Genomic DNA, 21,910 nt, shown 5'->3' on the forward strand with positions numbered 1-21,910 from the left:
AGCCACACACTGGTCTGATGATCAAAGAGCGAGAGACAAGAAAGACAAGGCTCACCGAGCCATTTATCTCTCTGCCCTTCAATTAATCCCACATGTGTTTACTGGCCAGGCTGGCACAATAAACTAACTATCTCACAGACTTTGAGGCTATAAGGTACTATAGAAAATTTGTGGATATAAAATCCAGATAGGTTAACTTACTGAGAGAGTAGGATTGTTTTCTGTTCCTTGGGTATATGGCAGAGAGGCTTGGGCCATGGGAACTAATAATGAAGAGGTACTAGAAGGAATAAAATGTTCTACAACTGAGTGTGGTGGCAGTGATACAACTCTTCTTGATGTGATTGAACCATTCAATTGTATGATGCAAATTATATGTCAATGATACAGTTAAAATTTGGACAAAAGGCATTAGCAGATATTTCAAAAATATTTTTTAAATTACCCATAAAAATAAAAAAAGAGAAAATTTGTGGAAAATGGAAATAAAAGGGTGGTACTTTTTTTTTTCACAGACTCTTTGAAACCTCATTTTATTTTAATTTACTCTCCTCTGGGAATTACTCCTACTTATTCTCAGTTGAAAGGTTAAAATGCTTAAAATAAAACCCACCTTTAATATCCACTGTTGGTACAGGGGTTATGTTAGCACTTGTAGCAGAGGGAAACTATATTAGCATTTCAGTATATTTACTTCCAACCCCTTTACTGCCCCTTTGCACATACAAGAGGTCATTGAAATTTTCCTGGAAATATATATTGTGGGAAAACTATACACAAATTTCAAAAATTTCTTATAACTTGTACTAACTTGTAGCAACATATCTGAACAAGATTTAATTTGAAATAAAGCATCAGTTTGAAATGGGCCACTATTAGAACAACATGAATTCTGTTACAATTGAAGCAGGACCAAACACCAAATTTTTGGTGATGCTTGAGTAGGAGAATGATGAACTCATCAGTACTTTATGAGAAGTTTATGGGGACATTGCATCAAAGAAAACCGTTTACAAAGGACTAACTCATTTTAAGAACAGATGAGATAGTGTTGAAGATTAAACCCAGCTGCAAAAATTTTGTACCCAGATCAACTGCATAAGAATGGCGCTTTCAAAGGAAATTTTAAACAAATGGATCAAAATCCAGAAGCGTTTATCCAAAGAATTTTAATAGGAGATGAAATATGGCTTTAGCGATATGATCTTTGAAGACAAAGAGGCACAGTTAAGCAATAGCTACCAAGAGGTGAAAGTGGTCCAATAAAAGTAACAGTTGACTGGTCATGAGCATAGCCCATTACAACAATTTTGATGGGAGGTATTCTTAAGTTATTGTGTTTGTTGGATTTCTGGAGGACCAAAGAACGATCAAATCCTCTTACTATGGGAGTATTCTGAGAAAGTTAGCCAAAGCTGTAGCACAAGAGCTTCGCCCATATCAACAGTGCTTCTGCTGGTTCTTCTCATCAACCCAGAGCAAGCTTATGAGAGTTTCCATGGGAAATCATTCGATACCTGCTTTAGAGCCCTTCTGAATTGGCTCCTTCTGACTTCTTTTTGTTTCCTAATTTTAAGAACCATATTAAATGCTAACCAGTTTTCTTCTGTTAATAATGTAAAAAGACTATATTGGCATGGTGGACTTCCCAGAATACTCATTTCTTTAGGAATGGATTCAATGGCTGATGTCCTTGTTTACAAAAGTATCATGACCTAGATGGAGCTTATCTTGAAAAAGTTTTTATTTTTATCATTAAATTTTATTTTTTCCATGAACTTCGTGACAATCCTACTTTTGTTACACTCTTATCCCTAGGTTTAGTACATTATTCCTAACTATAAGTATATCATAGGCAGTAAAAAAATAACAATAAATGGAAGTAGACAAAATCGAAGGAACTACATATATAAATACAAAGATTTTGTGTGACTGCACACACACCTTGGCATCACAAGAAGTCAAAATGGATGTGTTTTAATTCTAAACAGGATATTTTCAATGAAAGGCTGGCTCCAAAATTGAGTTCTGTTAGCATGGGTAATTAGAAAATATTACATGGGTAATTAGAAAATATTATGTCAGACCACACTGAAATCTGAAGCCTGTTTTATACCCATTATCATGCTAAATTGCTAGAAGAAAAGTAAATGAAATATCAATACTTTGATGTAAAGTAAATTTTCTCTCACTTACACAGCTAGATTAGTTCATTGTTATTACTATATTCCTCCAACTTGCCAAAGTAAGTTTTACTTTCTCTGTTTTACTGCCTTGAAAGACGTGTAGACCATTCTCCTACATTCATTGTAGAGCATAGGTTCTCAAATTTGATTTACTGTCCTCTTTTCAGAAAAAAAAATTATTCAGTATTCCCCTGTCAATTAAAAACGTTTGGACTATAGCCTATAATCCAGGCATATGCTTTTTCAGGCCCCCTGGATCATTCCAGGGACCCCAGGGGGCAGAATAGCCTACTTAGGGACACAGTCATGTAGATTATTCATCTGATGACCAATTCCAACATCAGATTTTACTCCCACACTTTTTTTAAAAACTGAAAAGCTTAACAAACATTATATAGGGCAGTGGGCTCAACCTGTGGGTTGTGACCCCTTTGGGGATCGAATGACCCTTTCACAGGGGTCACCTGATTCATAACAGTAGCAAAATGATAGTTATGCAGTTGCAACGAAAATAATGTTATGTTTGGGGGATTACCACAACAAAAGGAACTGGATGAAAGGGTGGCAGCATGAGGAAGGCTGAGGACCACTGGTCTAGGGCAACATTTTGTTCAAGCAGTAGATGATAGGTCATAGAGACAAGTGTTGTGGGTCCCCGAGTGAGGAGTGGCCAAACGTAATGTACAATCCTACTATTGAAACTTAAGCTATTCTGTCAATAAAGAAACAGGTGAGAGAATAATTCAACACATTTCATCATTTTCATCTCAGTATTTTAGAAAGCTTGTTTTACAGAAAGATTCTTATTGTTATATTTTAGAAAATTCACCCAGTAAGCTAGTAGACATTTCATATTTTAATTATTTGAGTATTCATTAAAAGTCTATAGGAGAATATTTTAGGGCAAAACCCCTACTCTGGTATAAGCAAATGTTCACTTTGTAATTGAAAATGTCAGACTGGAGATTAACATTGAGAAATTATAACCATGGAATATTAATGTTTGTATGATCGGGACATACATTCAGCCAAATCTTGTTGAGATCATCCACAGTGGTTTGTGGAGGCTGGAGGCTGTGAGTCCTTTTTGAGCTGAGCAGTGTGTCAGGTCCTGCTTTTCAACGGGAGCCTTTCAAAATGCTGTAAATATTTTGTAAAAAAGAATTTGAAATGTAAATTGTGTTTGTTCTGTAGAAAATGTGTATTTCAAAAAGAAACCTTATGAAGTTTAGAAAAGATAACCAAAGAATGAGTTTATATTTTTCCATAATTTCCCATTTAATGCCATTATGATGGTTGTGTAGTTGGAGACACAATTATACCACAGTGGACCCTATGTGGGACCTTCAAATCTCCTCTCACACAGAGGCAGTGTTCAGCCCAGGCCACTCTTCAAGGACAGTGTCTGTAATAAACACCTGCCCCGATGACCTGCCAGGCCCCAAAAGCTCTGTGCTTCTTCAGGCAGGCACCTAGAGGCTCAAAATTACTCTTGCAAACCATTTGATGTAACTGTTTTTCTTAAAACAATATATGCGATGAATTATTCAATGTGGGACATTAAAATAATATAATTAAATATGAAAAACAAAAATGTATTTGCCAATTTCTATAGCATGGGTAGGGTTTTTACATTGCTACTCTCCCATGTGCTCTCTGTGGACTGATACGCTAATTCCAGAGGCCAAATGTCATTAGTAATACGTATTTGCTGATGATGGTGTAACAATGGCTTGTCCTTCATTGGGATCCTCCAGGACACAAGTCTACAGGCACTGAGGATCCCAGCGTGGCGGGCAGCTGCAGAGGCAGTGACCCAGTCATTTTGAGATCTCGGATCAGCCAGCCATAGTGTGTAGACTTCCTGAGTCAGCACGGACTCAGTGGTAGTGAGTTGGGTTTGGGGACAGCGCTGATCTAGCACTGCATGGCTTCTGTCCTCTTCTCTGTCTCCTGGTCTTTGATACATGCATGCCCCCTACCGGATTTTGTCATTGTTGTTAGGTGCCATTGAGTCCATTTTAACGCAGAGCAGCCCCCTAGTTTTCCTCACTGCGATCTGTACAAGAGCATACTACCAGGTAGGTCTTGCTCCTGAAGAACCACTGGTGTATTTGAACTTTCAATTAGCTGCCAAGCGTTTAACCACCAGGGATCATTAGTCTCTCTACTCTAATTGAAGCAAGAAGCTATTTCCAGACAAAGTGCCTTGGGAAGATGAGCCATAGAAAACAGATTTTTCTTTATTGAAGGTTTGTTGTCCTGCTTTTAAAAGCTGTATTGCTCCAGTAGCAGGTGGGAGAGAAGAAAGCAAGTCTTTGTTTTTTAAAAGTTAAAATTTCCACTTAAGCTGCTTCTCCCTTTGAAGGACAGTCCTTTGAAGCACTTGAAATCTCATATGCCTTTGGGCATTTAATGTGCCGTTTAGACTTTTCCTATGAGTTATAATGGAATTGTACACTAGTAATTTCTGCACTTTATCTATTGAAACTTTATTTCCAGCATTCCAGCAAAGAAGGACATGACTTTTGGTCTCTGCATTCTAAAAGGAAAAGGTTAGTCAGTTGTTAAATTAGTTTCCTTTTAAATACGAGCACTGACATTTTGAGAAACCAAAGGAAATAAGCCTTATGTGAAAGTAATCTGCAGGAACGGCAAGTCCTGTGGATGTAGTGAAGCCTGTGAAATACACAGCTCTCACCTTGGGGCTGTCGCGCAGGGGCACAGGGACAGGAAGCGGCCAGGCAAGGAGCCCCCGTGATCTGGACGTGGGTAGCAAGTGGTGGATGAATGTGGTTTACAATCAGAGCTCCAGCGTGAGTCCAAGGAGAATAAGTGGACTTGATGGAGAAAAAGGGCTCAAAGAAACAAATCCAGAAATCCTGGGGAAGAAGTCTTAGAAGTTGAATGAAGATTGATGGGCTGTTGGGGGAGAGATTACCTAGGAGCCTGTTGATATTCATGATTAGGCTATTTACATTCCCGACCTCAGTGCTGGGTCCCATCCATCTCACATAGGAAATGTTGAGAGTCCAAATGTCCCATTCACTCCTCCTTATGCCCCCCTTGTTCTCACCCTCACACTTGGAGTTGGTTTCTGGCCCTGACATCTCTTACATAACTGTTTGCTTGGTTTTTAAAGCACGCATTATCTGTGTAAGAAAGGAAGGCACTGCCTTTGTGGGGTGGCTCAGCAAGGCCAGTTAATGTAGCCTCTGCAGGAACCAAGCCCACACAGTGGAGGATGTTTACAGGTAGAGTTGCTGTTGGCTTGGCTGCACAGTCCGTTGTTGTTGGCAACGCAGGATTCCATTGAGCTTACAAAACCCTGGAATTTCCGAGAAATGGCAGGGATATCCATGGGAACAGGAATAGTATGTGGGAGAAAGCTGTAGGAAGCCCTTGTGCAGAAAGAAAGCAATGGTCTGTTAGCACCACGACAACAAGCTGGACGCACTGATTCAAAGACTGGGCACTTGGGACGTGGTGGCTGGAAAGCAGCTCCCGCAACCAAAGGAAAGAAAGAAAGAGAATCATTGATTTGCAGATGGTGTGTGTGTGTGTGTGTGTGTGTGTGTGTGTGTGTGTGTGTGTGTGTGTGTGTCCGTCCCCGTGTGTATTTATATGTTTTACATTTGGACCAGAAAAAAAATCTAACTGAAAGTAGCCTCTGAGAACCCCTGCTGTTTTTCTTTGGGGGCTGGTTTTAAATGAGTGTAGATGCTCCTTTTTACGTTCATTCTGCTTGTTCTTTTGAACTATTCATGATGTTGCCATTTTGTGCTTGCTTGTGTCTTGAGTGTTCTTTTTTATAAGCCATATCTGAGGCATATGCACATATGTCAAAGTTAGGTATATCTTTCTATAGTGGAAGAAAGTAGAAAACTCCTTTTCGTGTCAGTATTGAAAGTTCTCTAACCCATTAGAGAGAAATATTCTTCTCCCTTCCCATCACGGATTAATATTAGTGGTAGCATTGTTTGTTTACCTCAGGTCAAACACAAAGTAGGACAGATGGGGTCTTATTGATGCAGCTTTGAGATGGGATTGAGCAATCAGTCCCTGGTGTACGCACGGTGGGAAACAGATAGGGCTGTGTCCCTGCAAAGATTCACAGCCTGAATATGTGTCGGAATCATTTGATCTCAGTGAGCAGTAGTAGTGGTAGTACTTCCCCCTCGGACATTTTACACTGTAATTCCGCTTCCACGACCTCTCATTGAGCACTGTGGCTCCAGATGTTGATGAGTTGATTCTGCCGCCCGGTGACCCAGGATCTGTATAGTAGAACCGTCCCACAGAGTTTTCCAGACTGTGTCCTTTCAAAGCAGATTTCCAAACCCATCACCCAAAGCACTCCTGCCTGTGTCCAAACCAACAACGTTTCCTTTAGCAGCTGAGTACTTAACTAGCGGCACCACTCATAGATGCCTGATAATAACAAAAGGCTTCCACCTTATTGCTGCTGGCCATTTCAGGTGTTATCACCAAGTTTTGTAAACCAAATCAAACCAAACTTCCTACCATCAAGTCATAGCAACCCTATAGGACAGGGTCGAATGCCCCTGTGAGTTTCTGAGATTTTAACTGTTTGCAAGAATGCAAAGCCCTTTCTTCTGTGGAGTAGCTGGTGGTTTTGAACTATGGACCTTGTGGATTGCAACCCAATGGGTAACCAGTACGCCAACAGGGCACCTAAATGCAGATTCACCATTTATTCAGTTAACTCACCAATAATCAGGTGATGTCAAATTGCCTTATATGTAGACCATTTGCTTAGTTTTCCCAAAAATCTTTTAGCATTTGAATAAGACTAAATACATTTAAATCATTTGACTGATAATCATTGTAAGTGGAAACTAGCCAATTGTTGTGGCTCAGCTTATTTTTTGGAAATGCTTGTGGAATAGAAAATGGATGGCATATGATTGGATTCTTCTAGAGCTACTTCTAACTTGATTAAAGAGGCAGAAGCCATCTGAAAGGTTGCCATCAAACATGTCTGAAAATTTAGCAAATGATCCAAGTCCCCCTGACTTAAAATATCACCCCTATCCCCATTTCTGTGTTAGGCAAATGGGAAGCTGTTTATTTCTGAAATGACAAGGGAAAGTATGATTCTTCAATTCTGAAGGAATGAAAGATGGCAGGATATATTCTGTTGAAAGAAAGAAGAGAGATAAAAATATGAAATTCTGACCAGCCAGAACCTAGAAGAATATGTCAGGGGTCAGGGAATCTGACAGATGGTAAAATAATTGTCCCTAGTTTTAAATGTACAGTGTATGATATCATAAAATATGCACATGTCTATATGTATTGCACATCCTCATGTAACTCACTGTTGATCATGGAGTCCAACTCATGGGGTGCCTGTGTGCAGAGTAGAATTGCTTCTTAGGCGTTTCCAGTAAATCCACAAGCCTGCTTCAAAGGCGTGTGAGGCTGGGTTTGAATCCTCAATCTCTTGTTACTAGTCTAGCACTTAAAAATTTGTGCCACCAAAGGGCTCAAAATTAGCTAAGGTTTTAGCTCATAAAAGGGGCCCTGAAAAAAAAATTTTTTGTAAAAAGGGGGCCCTGGTTGCGTAACGATTATGCAAGGCCCTGGTTGCGTAACAATTGTGCAAGGCCCACAGTTCAAAAGTATTAGGCGCTCCTCAGGAGAAAGATGGGGCTTTCTACTCCCATTAAGAGTTACAGTCTCAAACCCACAGGGGTAGTTCTGTGTCCTTCAGAGTCGCTGTGAGTCGGTAATCACTTGATGGCAGTGAGTTTGAATTTTAGAGCATTAAATCTTATACACATTATTTTACTTGGTCTGAAAAACAATGAAGTAGGTGGAAAAGATACTATTTGTACTTGTTTTTCAGATTAAGAAAGTAAGATAGAAACTGTTTAAATCTGTTCTGGTAAATTCTCCCTGTAGTGAGTTCAGAATCCTACCTTGGTGAAATGTCCTGCTTTAGTTAAAAAAAAGGAGAAGAAGAAGACGATGAAAGTTTTCTATTTTAACATGTGGGTTACTCAGGAGAAGTTTAGTAGGAGGAAGAAATATTTGCTTTCCAAATTTAAGACACAAATGTCAGATTCTTGGCATACCCGATGTAGCAACAGTTGCCAAAATGTTAGCATCCTTGCTAACTTGCTCACATCATATTTCAAAAATGGATTATGGAGAATTTAGAGCAGCATCTTTCAGTGGGGTTAGTGGTATGTTCATGATTTTCTTTATGCTTAGGGGTAATTGTGTCGTGTTTCGGTTATGCTATTGATGACTGGAGTAATACAATTATGATCCAAGTTGGGCATTTGTGCTCCAAAATTAAGGAATTCTTCCTAACAAATGTCAAATCAGTTGTATACTTATAAAAATATGTGATGTATGTGTGTTAAAAATAGATGTGGATTTAATTTATACTCCATTCTTGAAAAGGCAAAAAAAAAGTTAGAGTGATCGAGAACAGACAGTCCAGGGAAGCGCAAGAGGCTTCCCTGAGATGAGAGGACTCTTCTGTATACTGTGTAGTGACGATTGCATGAATCTGTGCAGGCCAGAAACAAAGAGTCAGCTTGATTCTATAATAATTTCCAAACAAATGCTTTTTAACCCTAAGTGTAGACTAACTTTATCATAAACTTGTCTTTATTGGCTTTGCCATCAGCTCTATAAGCACATATTTGCGTTATTAGGTAAAAATATTTTAAAGTTCAATGTACTGTTAATAAATAAGTTTGATATATGTTTTGCCTTCTTTTGGTGAAATTTCATGAAAATGCAATTAATTGTACTCCTCCAATATGCACAAGCATCCAGCGGCCCTAACACAAAGAGACGGTGCCGCCGACTCATCCCGAGCCTGGAGAGCAGAGTAGAAGTGGCTCTGGAGAGACAGAGATTGTTTGTGGAAATACAAAAGCTCCACTTTCTCCCTTTGCCACGGAGATCCTGCAAATTACAGATGCGTTTATCTAAATCTAGTTAGGTATTGAGTATTTTTCCAGTATCTGAAATATTTCTATCAGGAAATATAGAGAGATTTTTTCTGCTTTAAATTTGTGACACCCCCTATATAATATATCTTCTCAAGGACTCAGCGGACTCTATAATGATTGGAATGCAATACAAAGTAGAAATGCAGGGCCCCTTGTCCAAGAATATCCAGATATCAACTTTATAACATTTCCATACAAAGTAGAAATGCAGGGCCCCTTGTCCAAGAATTTCCAGATATCAACTTTATAACATTTCCATACAAAGTAGAAATGCAGGGCCCCTTGTCCAAGAATTTCCAGATATCAACTTTATAACATTTCCATACAAAGTAGAAATGCAGGGTCCCTTGTCCAAGAATTTCAAGATGCCAACTTTATAACATTTCAGCCACCAGGCACAGAGACGTTGTGTGTGAGGCAGGGTTCTCTAGAGAAACAAAGCCAGGATGGGTTTTTATAGCAAGAAGGAATATACCAGCCTATTAATCTATACAACATGCAGAGGGTGGAGCCCAACTCACTCTCATGGGGCAGTTAATAATCTGATGGACCTCCCAACTCCTGGGGGCGGCTGGGCCAAGGTCAAGGAAGCAAACAGCTAAGTAGCTGTCAGGAAGTGTGAGTTAAGTAGAGTAGGCCTGCAGGCAGCAGATTCTTCCGTAAGTTGGGTCGGAAACAACAGGAAGACGAGATGTCAAGGCATAACAGAGCCCAGTAACGCCACAGCATGGGCAAAATTGTTCAAGAAGGAGCTTCAAGGTGTGGCAGGGCGAGGGGAAACAATCCACCACGATCCACGGGTTTGCCTGATTCACAGGTAGCACCACACACAGTTGAGGCAGAGCAGCTAACTCAGGCATCAGCATGCTGGTCCAATCACCAGGGAGAAAGAGGAAGAGGCAGCTCCAGAAAGCCAGTTATCTCGGTTGCCTTCCAATCAAGCTGCAGCCTGATTGGCAGGCTAAACCCCACCCACACATTCCTATGAGAGCCATGTTGGCACAAAAAACTTATCATACCCTGTAAGATGACTCTAGAGGCCACATGCCCAAGAAGCTGACCTGGTGAAAGACACATTTTAAGAAACTGTTACTTTATTCAACCCAAATTAATTTCCTTTTCAATTTGGATTTGAGTACTGGTTTACTTCTTTCCTGGTTGTGTAACTGTAGACAAGCTAACTATTTTAACGGTGAAAAACTTAAGGTATCATTGGGATATGAGGGGGTACCCACCCCCCAGAATGGATAAAAGCTCTGATGGGGAGAGCTTTTGTAGCACACTCCCCTTGCCCCGCCCCCACCCCGCCAGGCAAGCAAGCATCAAGCAACTCACTCTGAGTTGAGGCATCTAGTGGAATCCCTGGGGAAGGTTCTCCCTGGTCACAGTGAATTTTTTTCATAAAAGCAGTTTCGCTTTTTTGTGATGGCTGATTTAAGAGAACAGTGTTCAGCTGTGAAATTTTGTTTCCTGCTTAGGAAAAAATGTCACAGAAACTGTTGTGATATTGAACACAGGTTACAGGGACACCACTATGGGGGAAACGAGTGATTTTTTTTCCTTTCAAGAAAGGTAAAATGTCAATTGACGGCTAATTCTTTCTGGATGTCCGTCAACTTCTGAACAGATAAAAATTTCCAAAAAATTCACGCACTTCTCCTCAAAGATTGCTGACGGACCATTGAAGAGATGGGGAAGTTATCTGGACTGTCTTGGAACTTGGTTCAGTGAATTTTAACAGAAGATTTGGGAATGAGAAGGGTCACTGTGAAATTTGTGCCTCAGGTTCTGCGTGACCAGGAAAAGGAGCTGGAGTGGAAACATGCCGAGTTTGAAAGAACAGCTCCCAAACAACCCAGACTTTTTCCCCAAGGTCATTCCTGGTGAGGAGGCAGGGTGCTGTTCTTATGACCTTGAAAGCAAACATCAATCAAGCCAGTGGAAGCGCCATCATTGTCTCCTCCTCCTTCCCCCTAAAGTTCCTCCAGTGAAATCAAAGATCAAAATGATGTTCATTTGTATTTTTGATGTGAGGGGGATAGTGTGTGGAGAGAGGGCCAGCCCCCCCAAATTAATCACAGGTCTGATAGGTGCAATTGTACCGTTGAGCTATATAAAGATTATAATAAAGTCATCCAGAGCATGAGTGAGAAAAGGGAGATTGACGTAATGGAGTCAGACACATGTCATGATAGTAAGATCACCTCAGCCCCGCTTGGTGGTCCATGTGGAGAGAGAGGGAGGGGAAGGAGACTAGGGGAAAGGGAACAGGGCAGCGGGGATGGGAGAGGAGGGGGAGCCAAAGAGAGAGTTCTTTATTGCTAACCCAGGCCTATATACCTTGGGGGGCATGCAAGCCCCCTAATTACAGGTAAAGACATACCTCAATCTACGGATATATACTCAATAGGAAGAGGAAGGATTGGGGGTATATATGTGACAAGATAGGCGGATTCTAGATTCAGCACGGCAGCCTAACTTTGGATGTCACTGAGCAGGTTTGACCTGTTCTCTGGATCTCCATAGAAACCATTATCAGTAGGGTGTAAACCCCACCTACAGGGACCAGACTAATAATGGTCGCAAACCTTTAGGGAGAAGTAGCCCATTGTCCTTAACAGCAGGGAACAGGCCTACCTGTGGTGGGTCCAGGCTGTTGTCTGGCAACTGACTGTCTTCAGGGAGGATGTCTCTAAACATCTGACCTCCCACCATATGCTGGCAAAAAGCCTCTAATGTTTGGCATGTCTTTGGGGGAGACAAAGCTGGGGGAAAGTCGCTTTATAATCCCACAATAGTGCATTTGGACTTTGTTCCACCAGGTCAGACTGTTAATCAAGCTTTCTATTTAGAGTTTCTGAAAAGGTTGCATAAAAGTCTATTTGTGGCTGATGGGACTGGTTTTGCCTCCATGACAATGTACCTGCCTCAAGCAGCCATCTCAATGTGCAAGTTTTGGGCAAAAACCAGCATGCCTCTTGCCCCATACACCTTCTTCACTGGACCTCGCTGCATGTGACTTCTTTTTGTTTCTGCTAATGAAGAGGGACATGAAAGGACAGCAATTTGATGGCACAGAAGAGGTGAAGAAAAAAACGAGGGAGGTGCTGTCAGTCATCCAGACAGATGAGTTTGAAAAATGTTCCCAAGAATGAATCGCAGATTTGACAGATGCATTCAGTGTAACGGAGAGTACTTTTACAAAACTAGGGTGGTTTTGTAAAAAAAAATTAAATACATAACTTTGTAAAAAATTCCAGTTTTTGGTGGGTACCCCTGCGTATTGCTTTGAATTTATTTCTGAGTTGAAATCTTACCTATTTCTAAGTGTGTATTTATAGGCAGTTTCATCAACAAATGGTGAAATGTTATAGGGACTAAATGAGAAAATATTTGAAAATCATGCACATTAAGCACTTATGAATACCACTTTTATTTGTGCATTTAGGTCCCAAGACAGGCTTTCTGAACATTAACAAACCATGGCACAAAAAAACAAACAAACTTTTAAAATCCAATTTATTAAAAAATTTAGAGGGCTTACCAAGGAACTCATTTTGATGTTTAATAACTCCAGTGTGGGGTAATTTGATTCAGATTAAATATCACTTCTGGATACCACTCACGAGTGGTAAGTATATCGTCTCTCCTTTTTTTTTTTCAAGTATATTAAAACTGAGACAACAGTCAGCCTTAGATTTTGGCACATTCATTAGATCAATTAATTCTTTAAAAAATGCCAATGTCATGAAAGAAAAAGGATTGAAAAGGTGTCCCAGGATGGGAGAGATTGACAAAGATCAGGCAACTAAATACCCATACGATCCTGCACTAAGTTAATTAGTTAAACACCACTAGTGGAAAACCGGCAGAACTTGAATGAGCTCTGTAGATTCGCTAACAGTGTTGTATCTGTACAAGATTCTGGTTTTGATCATTGTACTGTTACCCGTAGAAGAAATACCGTATATAGTCGAGTATAGGCCGACCCAAATATCAGCGGAGGGACCTAATTTTACCACAAACGCTGCATTAAAAAATGTGCTGAAAAGCTCAGCTCATACTCGAGTATATACGGTAAGAGAATGGGCTAGGAGAACACTTTGTGCTTTTAAAAAAAACAAAATACCTTTTCTTTAGATCTAAAATGATTTCAAAATGAAAAGTTAGGAAGGGAAAAATGTTGACTACTAGAAAATATTCACTTTTTAAAAACCCAAACTTTCTTCCACTTTTGCCCCCAGCACTCAGAGTTTACCGTCATGCTTTCTAACCCTTGGAATGATATGTGGATTTAGTACTCTTTTATTTTGCTTGTTTTACAGACAAAGTTTACATGGGGCCAGGACAACTCTACCAAGACTTACAAAACTTGTTGCATGACTTGAATGTAATTGGTCAGATCTCTCAACTGATAGGAATCCTGAAAGGCAGCTATCAGGTAATGATGAGAGCAGTGTGGTGTAAGACTTCCTGGCTTCTGTATCAAGGCAGGCATATGTCTCCAAGTCCTACCAACACGACAAATGCAGTTTAGCTTTTCAAAATGATCTCATTGTATATTTTCTCATCGTCTGGGTGGGGGAAAGCAGTGTAAATGTCACTCTTCTCCTGCAAGCGGGCTGGACTGTTCCTAGGGATGCCTGCACGACAGCACACTGTGGCCCGTTGCCTCCGCGGTCGACATTATTTGGCCTCGCTGGACTCTCCATGTTTTAGCTTGGCTGTTCTTCTCATCCTCTGGGTGAGGCTATTTTACTTGAATATGTAATGTATGCATGTATTTTCTTGCAGAACTTAAACCAGTCTGTAGCCCATGATTGGACATCAGGTTTACAAAGACTTATTTTGAAGAAAGAAGAAGAAATCAGAGCTGCTGACTGCTGTCGAATTCAGTTACAACTCCCAGGGAAGCAGGACAAGTTAGTAGTGACTTTAAAAATGAAACCTTCTTGGTCAATACAGAGAAAATTATTCTTTGTCATGATTTTGTGTATTTTCGTGGTTTGGTGATTATATTGGACGGGCAAGATCTGTAGCTTAATGTAATATGATGGAGCACATTTTATTAAATGATAGCTTTTCTATTATTTCTGGCAGGTCTGGGCGACCTACTTTCTTTACAGCTGTGTTTAATACGTTTACCCCTGCCATCAAACAGTCGTGGATCAACAACTTGCAGATGGCCAAGCTTGCCCTTGGTAAGAGTTCGTGATTTAAGCTAAATGAGGCATGTTTGAATAAGAGACAATGTACATTTTATAGTCCTCTGGAGAGTTTCTACAATATGATGAAATATAAGGGGATAAAATCATGGTTAGAAGTAAACTAAATAATGGATTTATCCATTAATCTGAAAGTATGTTTTAAAAGGCAAAAATTAACTACAGAAAAAAAATGATGTTTGAAAATATTTATATTATAATTTGAGAGTTGTAGGGGAAAAGCATTGGATTTTACTGTAAGAAATATTAACATCAATTGATACTGTTCAGCCAAAGTAAGAGCCTTCCCCGCTGGCTCCTAGTTGAGACTCCAAGTCCTGGGTTCGGTCTGGGCTGCCTTCCAAAGGCAGGAAAGGCATTGTCGCTCTCCTATTACGTAACACAAGGGGATTGAACTAACCCATGGCTGAAGACCTTTCTGCACTAAAAAGAAGCCCTGTAGTTCTGTCAGAGCTGGATATGCCTTTATAATTATTTTCTCGCCCCCTGTGTCCCGCTTAGCAATGCTGTTTTGGCTAATTGAGATAGATTAAACCCGTTCCTTGCCTTTGACCTATCCGACTCATAGTGACCCTTTGGCAGAGTGCAGGGTACAGAGTTTCCAAGGCTGAAATAGTTACGAAAGCAGACGGCTGTCTCCAGAAGAATGGCTGGGCTTCAGCCATCAGCTTTCCAGTTAGCAGATAAGTGCTTAGGGAGGAAGGTAGGTAGATGAACATGACATGGATGTGTGTATGTATGTGTGTGTCAGAGAGAGAGAGATTGGAAAGGCTACTGCAGCCATTCTAGAGTATAGTACCCCCAAAGGACAGAGTTGAGCTGCCCCATAGGGTTAGGGTTTCTAGGCTGTCAGTTTCTGGAGTGGAAGCTGACTGCTACAGTCCTCTCACATGGAGTAGCTGGTGGGTTTGAACCTCACCCCCCCCCCCCAGGGCTCCTTATAATTTGTATAAACCCCCCACCCCAAACCCATACAAACTGACTGCTGTCACGTCCATTCCAACTCATAGTGACACTATACGGGGTTTTCAAAACTGTACATTTATGTGCAAGAGATTTTAGTTAGTAGCCCAGTACTCAATTCCTGCACCTCCGAGCCTCCTTGATATTACATATGCAGAGATAAATCCGTTACTCAGAAGGGGGCTCCGTGTGTGTGTGTGTGTGTGTGTGTGTGTGTGTGTGTGTGTGTGTGTAAGAGAGATTCTCTTTCAGTTGGAGAGAAACAAATTTTAACAGAAAGTACAAGGTTAAGGAGAATACAGCAGAGAACTGTGACTATGATTAGTGGAAGGAAAGGGCTTTTATTGTGAAATGGAACCCTTCCTGAATTTGACTGTGTTCAATTGAAGAAAAACTTAGCAGTAACTTAGCTACTTTTTCTCTTCCTGAATAATTTGGTGGTTTATCAAGTTAGGTTCATAGTAAAGTAGCAAACAAGTAAATGGCTTACTGTCTAAAGAGAATAGATTTAACCTGAAAGGAAACTCTTTTTTTTCAATCTTTAGCTTTAGTACATGATCAAAACTAAAGTTACCTTTGGGGTTTGTAGCAGGCTGTTTTTTCATCTTGTTATCCTTTTAAAATCTCATATGGTGTACCATGTTAATAATTCTCTGCCGATATCTCTGGTATTTGAGTTCAAACAACTCAGTTGCCTTGAAAGAAAAAAGTAAAAAAATCAGTCCTATGTGATTTACAGACATGCTCAGGCGCCCACATCCCCGCTCCTACCTGCCTTTTAGCACAAGCAGAAGTATGGAGCGGACGGTCCCTGAGATGTGTGCTATGGTACTTTTTGAAATGAAGCAATGGATGTGCATATTTACATCTCTGAAGAAAAGATTAAGACACTTAAATTCACTCTTCTACAGAAGTGAAACATTTAGTATTCCAATCTGGGGGGGGAGGGAGGGAGAACAAGTTAGAATATTCTATTGGTATAACCCTCCTGAATTTGCAGGTTACATTAAATGCCAATCAACCCCTCTCTGCTCATTTTCTCTTGGCACATGCTTGCAGAGGAGGAGAACCACCTGGGTTGGTTCTGCGTTGAAGATGACGGGAATCAAATCAAAAAGGAAAAGCACCCTCTCCTTGTCCGGTACATGCCCGTGATGGTAGCCAAGCAGCAGGAGTTCAAGGTAAAGGGCAGTGCTTCTCTGACGCGGGCTTCACCCCCCCCCCAACCCCCCCCACACACGTAGTGTTTTCATGCTATGTACTTAGGAAATTACATATTTAAAAACATTATCTTTCAAGGTCACTTATTGTGAGAACTTCTACTAGATTTAGAAATAATTTCAGATTATTTTAGCTTAAAAAAAAGAAAAAGATTATGTTAGCTTAAACCCAGAAAGTCACCTGTCTGCTCAGCTGCTGACTTTGAAGCCTGTGCCTGGGGCTTGATCCCTGCAGGACACCGCAGTGTGAACCCTGCGCTGCTGCAGCCAAGGCACTCGCGGTTGACTCAGGGAGACACCTGCTTCGGATTCCTCAGTGCTGTTATGCTTTCGCTTGGCAAAGGGTCTCTAAAGAGAGATCCTCCTTTCTCCTTGACAGGTGGTCACTCTCTTGCCAAAGCAAGCCTCCAGCATAAAAGGAGGGTTTTCTTGCAGTGCTGTGCTGCAGTTCAGGCACACGTCGACTCCCTCAGCCATCAGTGACTGGCATAACGGCCTTTTCATTAATAATTCAGTCGAAACATTTTTATTTCTCATGTTTAGTCTCTGACCAACTCTTCAACTTGAAGACTGGGAGTCTCCCATAGTTCCTGAGAGAAGCCACTCCATTGGAAGCTGTTTCTTTCAAATGCACCCGTGAATGTGTATATTTATATCATTTAAGGAAAGATGGAGATACTTTATCCTTTCCCCGAAATACAACATTTAATACTCTAACCTTAAAAAAGAGAGCGCATGTCCTCCTGTCAGAGCCCTTGCTGCACGGCGTGCCCCTGGATGGCTGTGGCTGCCGGAGAAAAGTGGGGAGAGAAACGTGCATTCCCTGCAAGCTTGCTTCGATCCCACAGCGAACAACAACGCTGCCTGTCTGACATGCTCTGTGGCAGCAGTTCTCAGCCTGACCCTTGGAGCTTGAAGAGCAAAGCTCCAATGCACAAAAGTACTTAGGTGTTTGCCTTTGGAAGGCTAATTTCTGAGACGTGTGCTTTAATTTTTCGGTTTTCTGTCTTCCTCTCTTACGGGCAGTGGCCTGCCGTGTCTGTGGTTACATGCCCAAAGTGTAATCATCCATCCCCGCATTATGTCGTCTGGACGCCTCCTGATTCCACTTAATATGTGACTTTGTGTTTCCGTGTAGATTGAATGTGCCGCTTATAATCCTGAACCTTACATAAGTAACGAAAATCAACCAGATTCCTTCTCTGCGGCACATGGTTTCCTGTGGGTAAGAAACTTTGTTTTCCGATGGTTTTACTGAGAGATGCATCACGTGTCACATAGCATTCCGTCGTGCCCTAAAGAGTTGCATGTGCGCCACCACAGTCAGTTCTAGAGCAGCCTCCCACTCCTGGATTCGTTAGTTGTTCCTCATTTCCCTCCAACCCCCTTCACCCCGTTATCCTCCAGAAGCCGTCCAGCAATGCGCGTTAGTTTGTATTGATGATCCACACCATAATGAGAAGGATAGATATCAGCTATCCAATAAAATCTTGTCCTTTCACATGTGGCCCCGGTTATGTTTATAAACATGAAACCTTCTTGTTGAAGGGTTCTGCTTGCTTTTGGAGAAGATGTTCTGAAAAATGTGATTGTGTATTTTTTTAATCTAAAAATTTACCAGGTTAAATTCAATTCCCAGACAACTTATTTAATATGAGAATAATTGCAACATTTTTTCAATTCAGTGGTTAAATTACACTGGTCTTTGTTTTGCTTTCGCCTGCCAAGACATTGTTAGCTTGTTAACATGGCAACGGAGCAGTTGAAATGAACTTGTTCCAAATGAAATACAACTTTCAAACTTCCATTGCAGCTGCAGCAGACATGTCTGGCTCCTAGAAGCCCGAGGACACTGAGCAGGCGCCATAGTTTAAAGTCTCTGCGCTCGCTTTCTTCTCTGCCCCGTGCAACCCCCAGGCCAGACCCGGATGGCTCCATGCTACCTTTTAGCCTCTTCACCTGATTTTACTGCCTCCACAAATATCCTGCCATTATATCCTACACCAATATTCTGACTTGCCTTGCCTTTTGATAGTCAGACTCCCTATTTTGGTGATGTTCTGGGTTGAGTGTTAAAACAGGAGCCGTTTGAATATAGGATTTGTCCCACCCCCTGGCAGCGTTCACTGGAAGGCAGGGGGAGGGGCAGTCTGGGCCTGCCAGCTTCCCCTCGGGAGAGAAGGCGCTCCAGGCCCTCTGGCACCCCTGACAGCACGCCAAGCCGGGCAGTGCTGCTCCGATACGTGTGATGCTCTGAGGGGGAATCTACTTAATAAAATAGATAATGAACATGAAGTTCTGTTTGGGGGCTTTTTTAAAAAAAGAGATTGTACTTTTTTATATTGTGAATTTTAAAAAATCATTTTATTGGGGGCTCGTACAACTCTTAGCACAATCCATACAGACATCAACTGTATAAAGCACATTTGTACATTCACTGCCCTCATCATTCTCAAAACATTTGCTCTCTACTTAAGCCCCTTGGCATCAGCTCCCCATTTTTCCCCTCTCTCCCCGCTCCCCACTTCCTCATGAACCCTTAATAATTTATGAATTATTATTTTGTCATATCTTACACTGTCTGATGGAACAAAACAAAGAACCCAAACCATGGCCACTTCGACCGGTAAAGAGGAGAACTGCTACTTAGAATTGACGACCACCTCGTAGTTCTCCAGCGGAGGGGCGGCACCTTTGAATCCCCAACCTCTTGGCTAGCGGCTCACTGTTTGACCACCGCACCACCGAGGTCCCCCTGGCACACTGTGCTGATGTTCAATGCCAGGGACTCACTTTGGGGTGTCCTTTTAAATATTTTTAAAGATTGGTTTTCTGATTTTAAAAGATATGAGCAGTGTTAAATTATAAATAATTGATAATAAGTTGCTTTTTAAAGACTTTAAACATTGTGTGGAGAGACCTTGATCATTTACAGGGTAAGTCAAAAAATATTGCTACAAAACCATAGAAACATTTATGAAACAAAATGTCAGCATGTGAAGCTATTGTTTCTCAACAGAGCCTTTCCCTACCCAGTACCTTTCTGAAGGCAATATTCCTCGCTGTGCCCCACCCCTGAGCAGTCTTGTGCTCCTCCGTTTACAGCACGTCAGACTGAGGGTGTTGCTGTCCTTGAGGGTGACAGTCAGGTTGTGTTTCTTTGCAATTTTTTATTTGTTTGTTTGGGGAGTAAAGAGCAGTCCAAGGGGAAGAAAAGGACAGCGTGCATGACGGGAGCACATGGATGCGGTGCGGATGGTCGATTTCTTCGAGGACAGCCTTGCTGCTTTCCCAGAAGAGGGAGCTCCATTGGCAGGAGGGAAACATTCCTTAGCACAACTTTCTGGGACTTTTTCTTACCGAGGACATTTTCTACTTTCTTAAACCTTCATCATAAGGGCCCAGGATTGTCTAGGTTTTTCAAGAAAATCTATTAAGATTACCTTTTATGAATCCTAAAAAGCAGCCAATCACCATAACCTTCTGAGTTGCCCTTTCTGCCTTAAATTTAACTGGCCCAGAAGATGATCATCTCAAAGCCATTGGTTTGATTGGACCTTTTTTAAGCTCCCTAACAAGACTAAAGAAATGTGCTGTTTGGCCAAACGTGTCTGCAGCCACCCACTAACCACAGAGGCATGTTGAAGCCCATTTAGTGTGGGATAACCCCGGGCATATATGAGCTGGGACCCTGCAGTAATACGTTTTGCCTTCCCTCATACTGATAGGTGCGGGATTTTTAAAGCATGCCAGTGTGATTTTCTGAAGCCTTAATTACATGTATTGCAAAAGGAATGCAACTCCGTCGACACATTTAGACTTTTTCCTTTTTTAAGCTTGTTGGTTCTCGTGAAAATTGTTTCTGTCATTGCATCTCAGTGACGTGTCAGTATATTGAGAAAAGATGACTGTACACCATCTATATTTACATTTTTTCTCACCTCTCTTTACTCCCTAACTTAGATTGGAAGTTGCACCAATCAAATGGGTCAAATCGCCATTATCTCATTTCAAAATTCCAACCCCAAAGTAATTGAATGCTTCAATGTGGAGTCTCGCATCCTTTGCATGGTCTACATTCCAGTGGAACGGAAGCCTAAAGAGCCTAACCCGCCCTCTGAATCAGAATCTGGAGCCGTGGGAGCTTCCGATGTCCCGACGATATGTTTGGGGACGGAAGAAGGAAGGTAGTGGTCCATTTCACTGTGCTACAAAGAATTATGACCACCTGTGTCTCCTTGGAAGTAAAACCAGGAGGAGCCTATGATGGACCGTAATCTAATCTGAGATAGGAAATCGTATGTGTAAGAATTATGGGACAGACAGGGAAACTGGGGGTGGGGGGTGCACTGCACGCTGAAATAATGAATTAGGCCCATGGAAATCAGTCTAGGAATTTCCCAAACAGAAATGATAACTGTTTAAGTGGATAAGTTTTAGTTGTGGCATATGGTTTGCTGCTGACATTTCTATTTATAATAATGCTTTTTAAAGTACTTATATTTCAGAATGAAGCAGTACCATATTTCTCTTTTATACTTATATTAAACATTGATACACTTAAAAGGAAAATTAAACTTATTTTCCTGATGTAACTTTCCAAGGCAAATAATAGGAAGAACTAATTTTCTACCACCCATAATTTATCTTTTAAAATAAAAATTGAAGTAGAAGTAATAGCCATTTTTAATAAGGGAGAAATTAATATAAAATAAATAAATTTAATGGATACCCTGATTCTTTTCATTGCAAAAAATATATTTATTAGTTTTTACTTTTGTCTTAAAGCATTTCCATTTATAAAAGCAGTCAAGGCTCAAAGAAAGTGAGACTTCAGCACTTTTTCACTCCTGAGAAGTCTACAGTCATGAGCTTAGCCTGTACGTCGCAGAATCTGTATGCTGGCCTGGTCAATGGGACTGTTGCCATCTATACAAAAGCCGAAGGTAACTAACTCACATTATATCGGGGTGTCTACATATCAGATGCTATGACCGGTTTTCTGTTGGGTTCTACGCCGTCACGTGTCTCACACCCTGCCCTCACTCCCTTTTGGCAGTCTCAAGAAGTTGATGTGAAACTAAGAAGATGCTGTTAGTCGAACACACAATGAAGTGTTTCAAAAGTCAAACTGCTGGCTGGCACTTACCATATTCCAGGGGATAACTGTGAATGCCCATCTTCCCCTTCAGCTGGCGGTCATCAGCTCTCCCTGCCCTGACTCAGGCCTGTAAGCACTGCTCTTCTTTCGACGGAGAAGGTGGCAGCCTTTTCCTCCAGGCTCCCACCTTCCCTAGGCTCCATTCTCTTCACCTCCAGGT

At 41.2% G+C, this 21,910-nt stretch overlaps 1 protein-coding gene across 7 annotated transcripts in view; it reads left to right on the plus strand.

Moving 5' to 3' along the window:
* ARHGEF10 (Rho guanine nucleotide exchange factor 10) overlaps window positions 1–21,910 on the plus strand; it is a 202,501-nt gene that overhangs the window by 143,830 nt on the left and 36,761 nt on the right. For all 7 annotated transcript variants that reach the window (XM_075556420.1, XM_075556416.1, XM_075556415.1 and 4 more), the window contains 7 exons: window positions 13,507–13,622; window positions 13,976–14,103; window positions 14,282–14,382; window positions 16,429–16,550; window positions 17,728–17,814; window positions 20,553–20,776; window positions 21,378–21,535. In XM_075556420.1, coding sequence (XP_075412535.1) covers window positions 13,507–13,622; window positions 13,976–14,103; window positions 14,282–14,382; window positions 16,429–16,550; window positions 17,728–17,814; window positions 20,553–20,776; window positions 21,378–21,535 — 936 coding nt within the window. The remainder of the gene's footprint in view (window positions 1–13,506; window positions 13,623–13,975; window positions 14,104–14,281; window positions 14,383–16,428; window positions 16,551–17,727; window positions 17,815–20,552; window positions 20,777–21,377; window positions 21,536–21,910) is intronic.

Source organism: Tenrec ecaudatus, chromosome 8 (assembly GCF_050624435.1).
Source record: "Tenrec ecaudatus isolate mTenEca1 chromosome 8, mTenEca1.hap1, whole genome shotgun sequence".
Classification (NCBI taxonomy): Eukaryota; Metazoa; Chordata; class Mammalia; order Afrosoricida; family Tenrecidae; genus Tenrec; species Tenrec ecaudatus.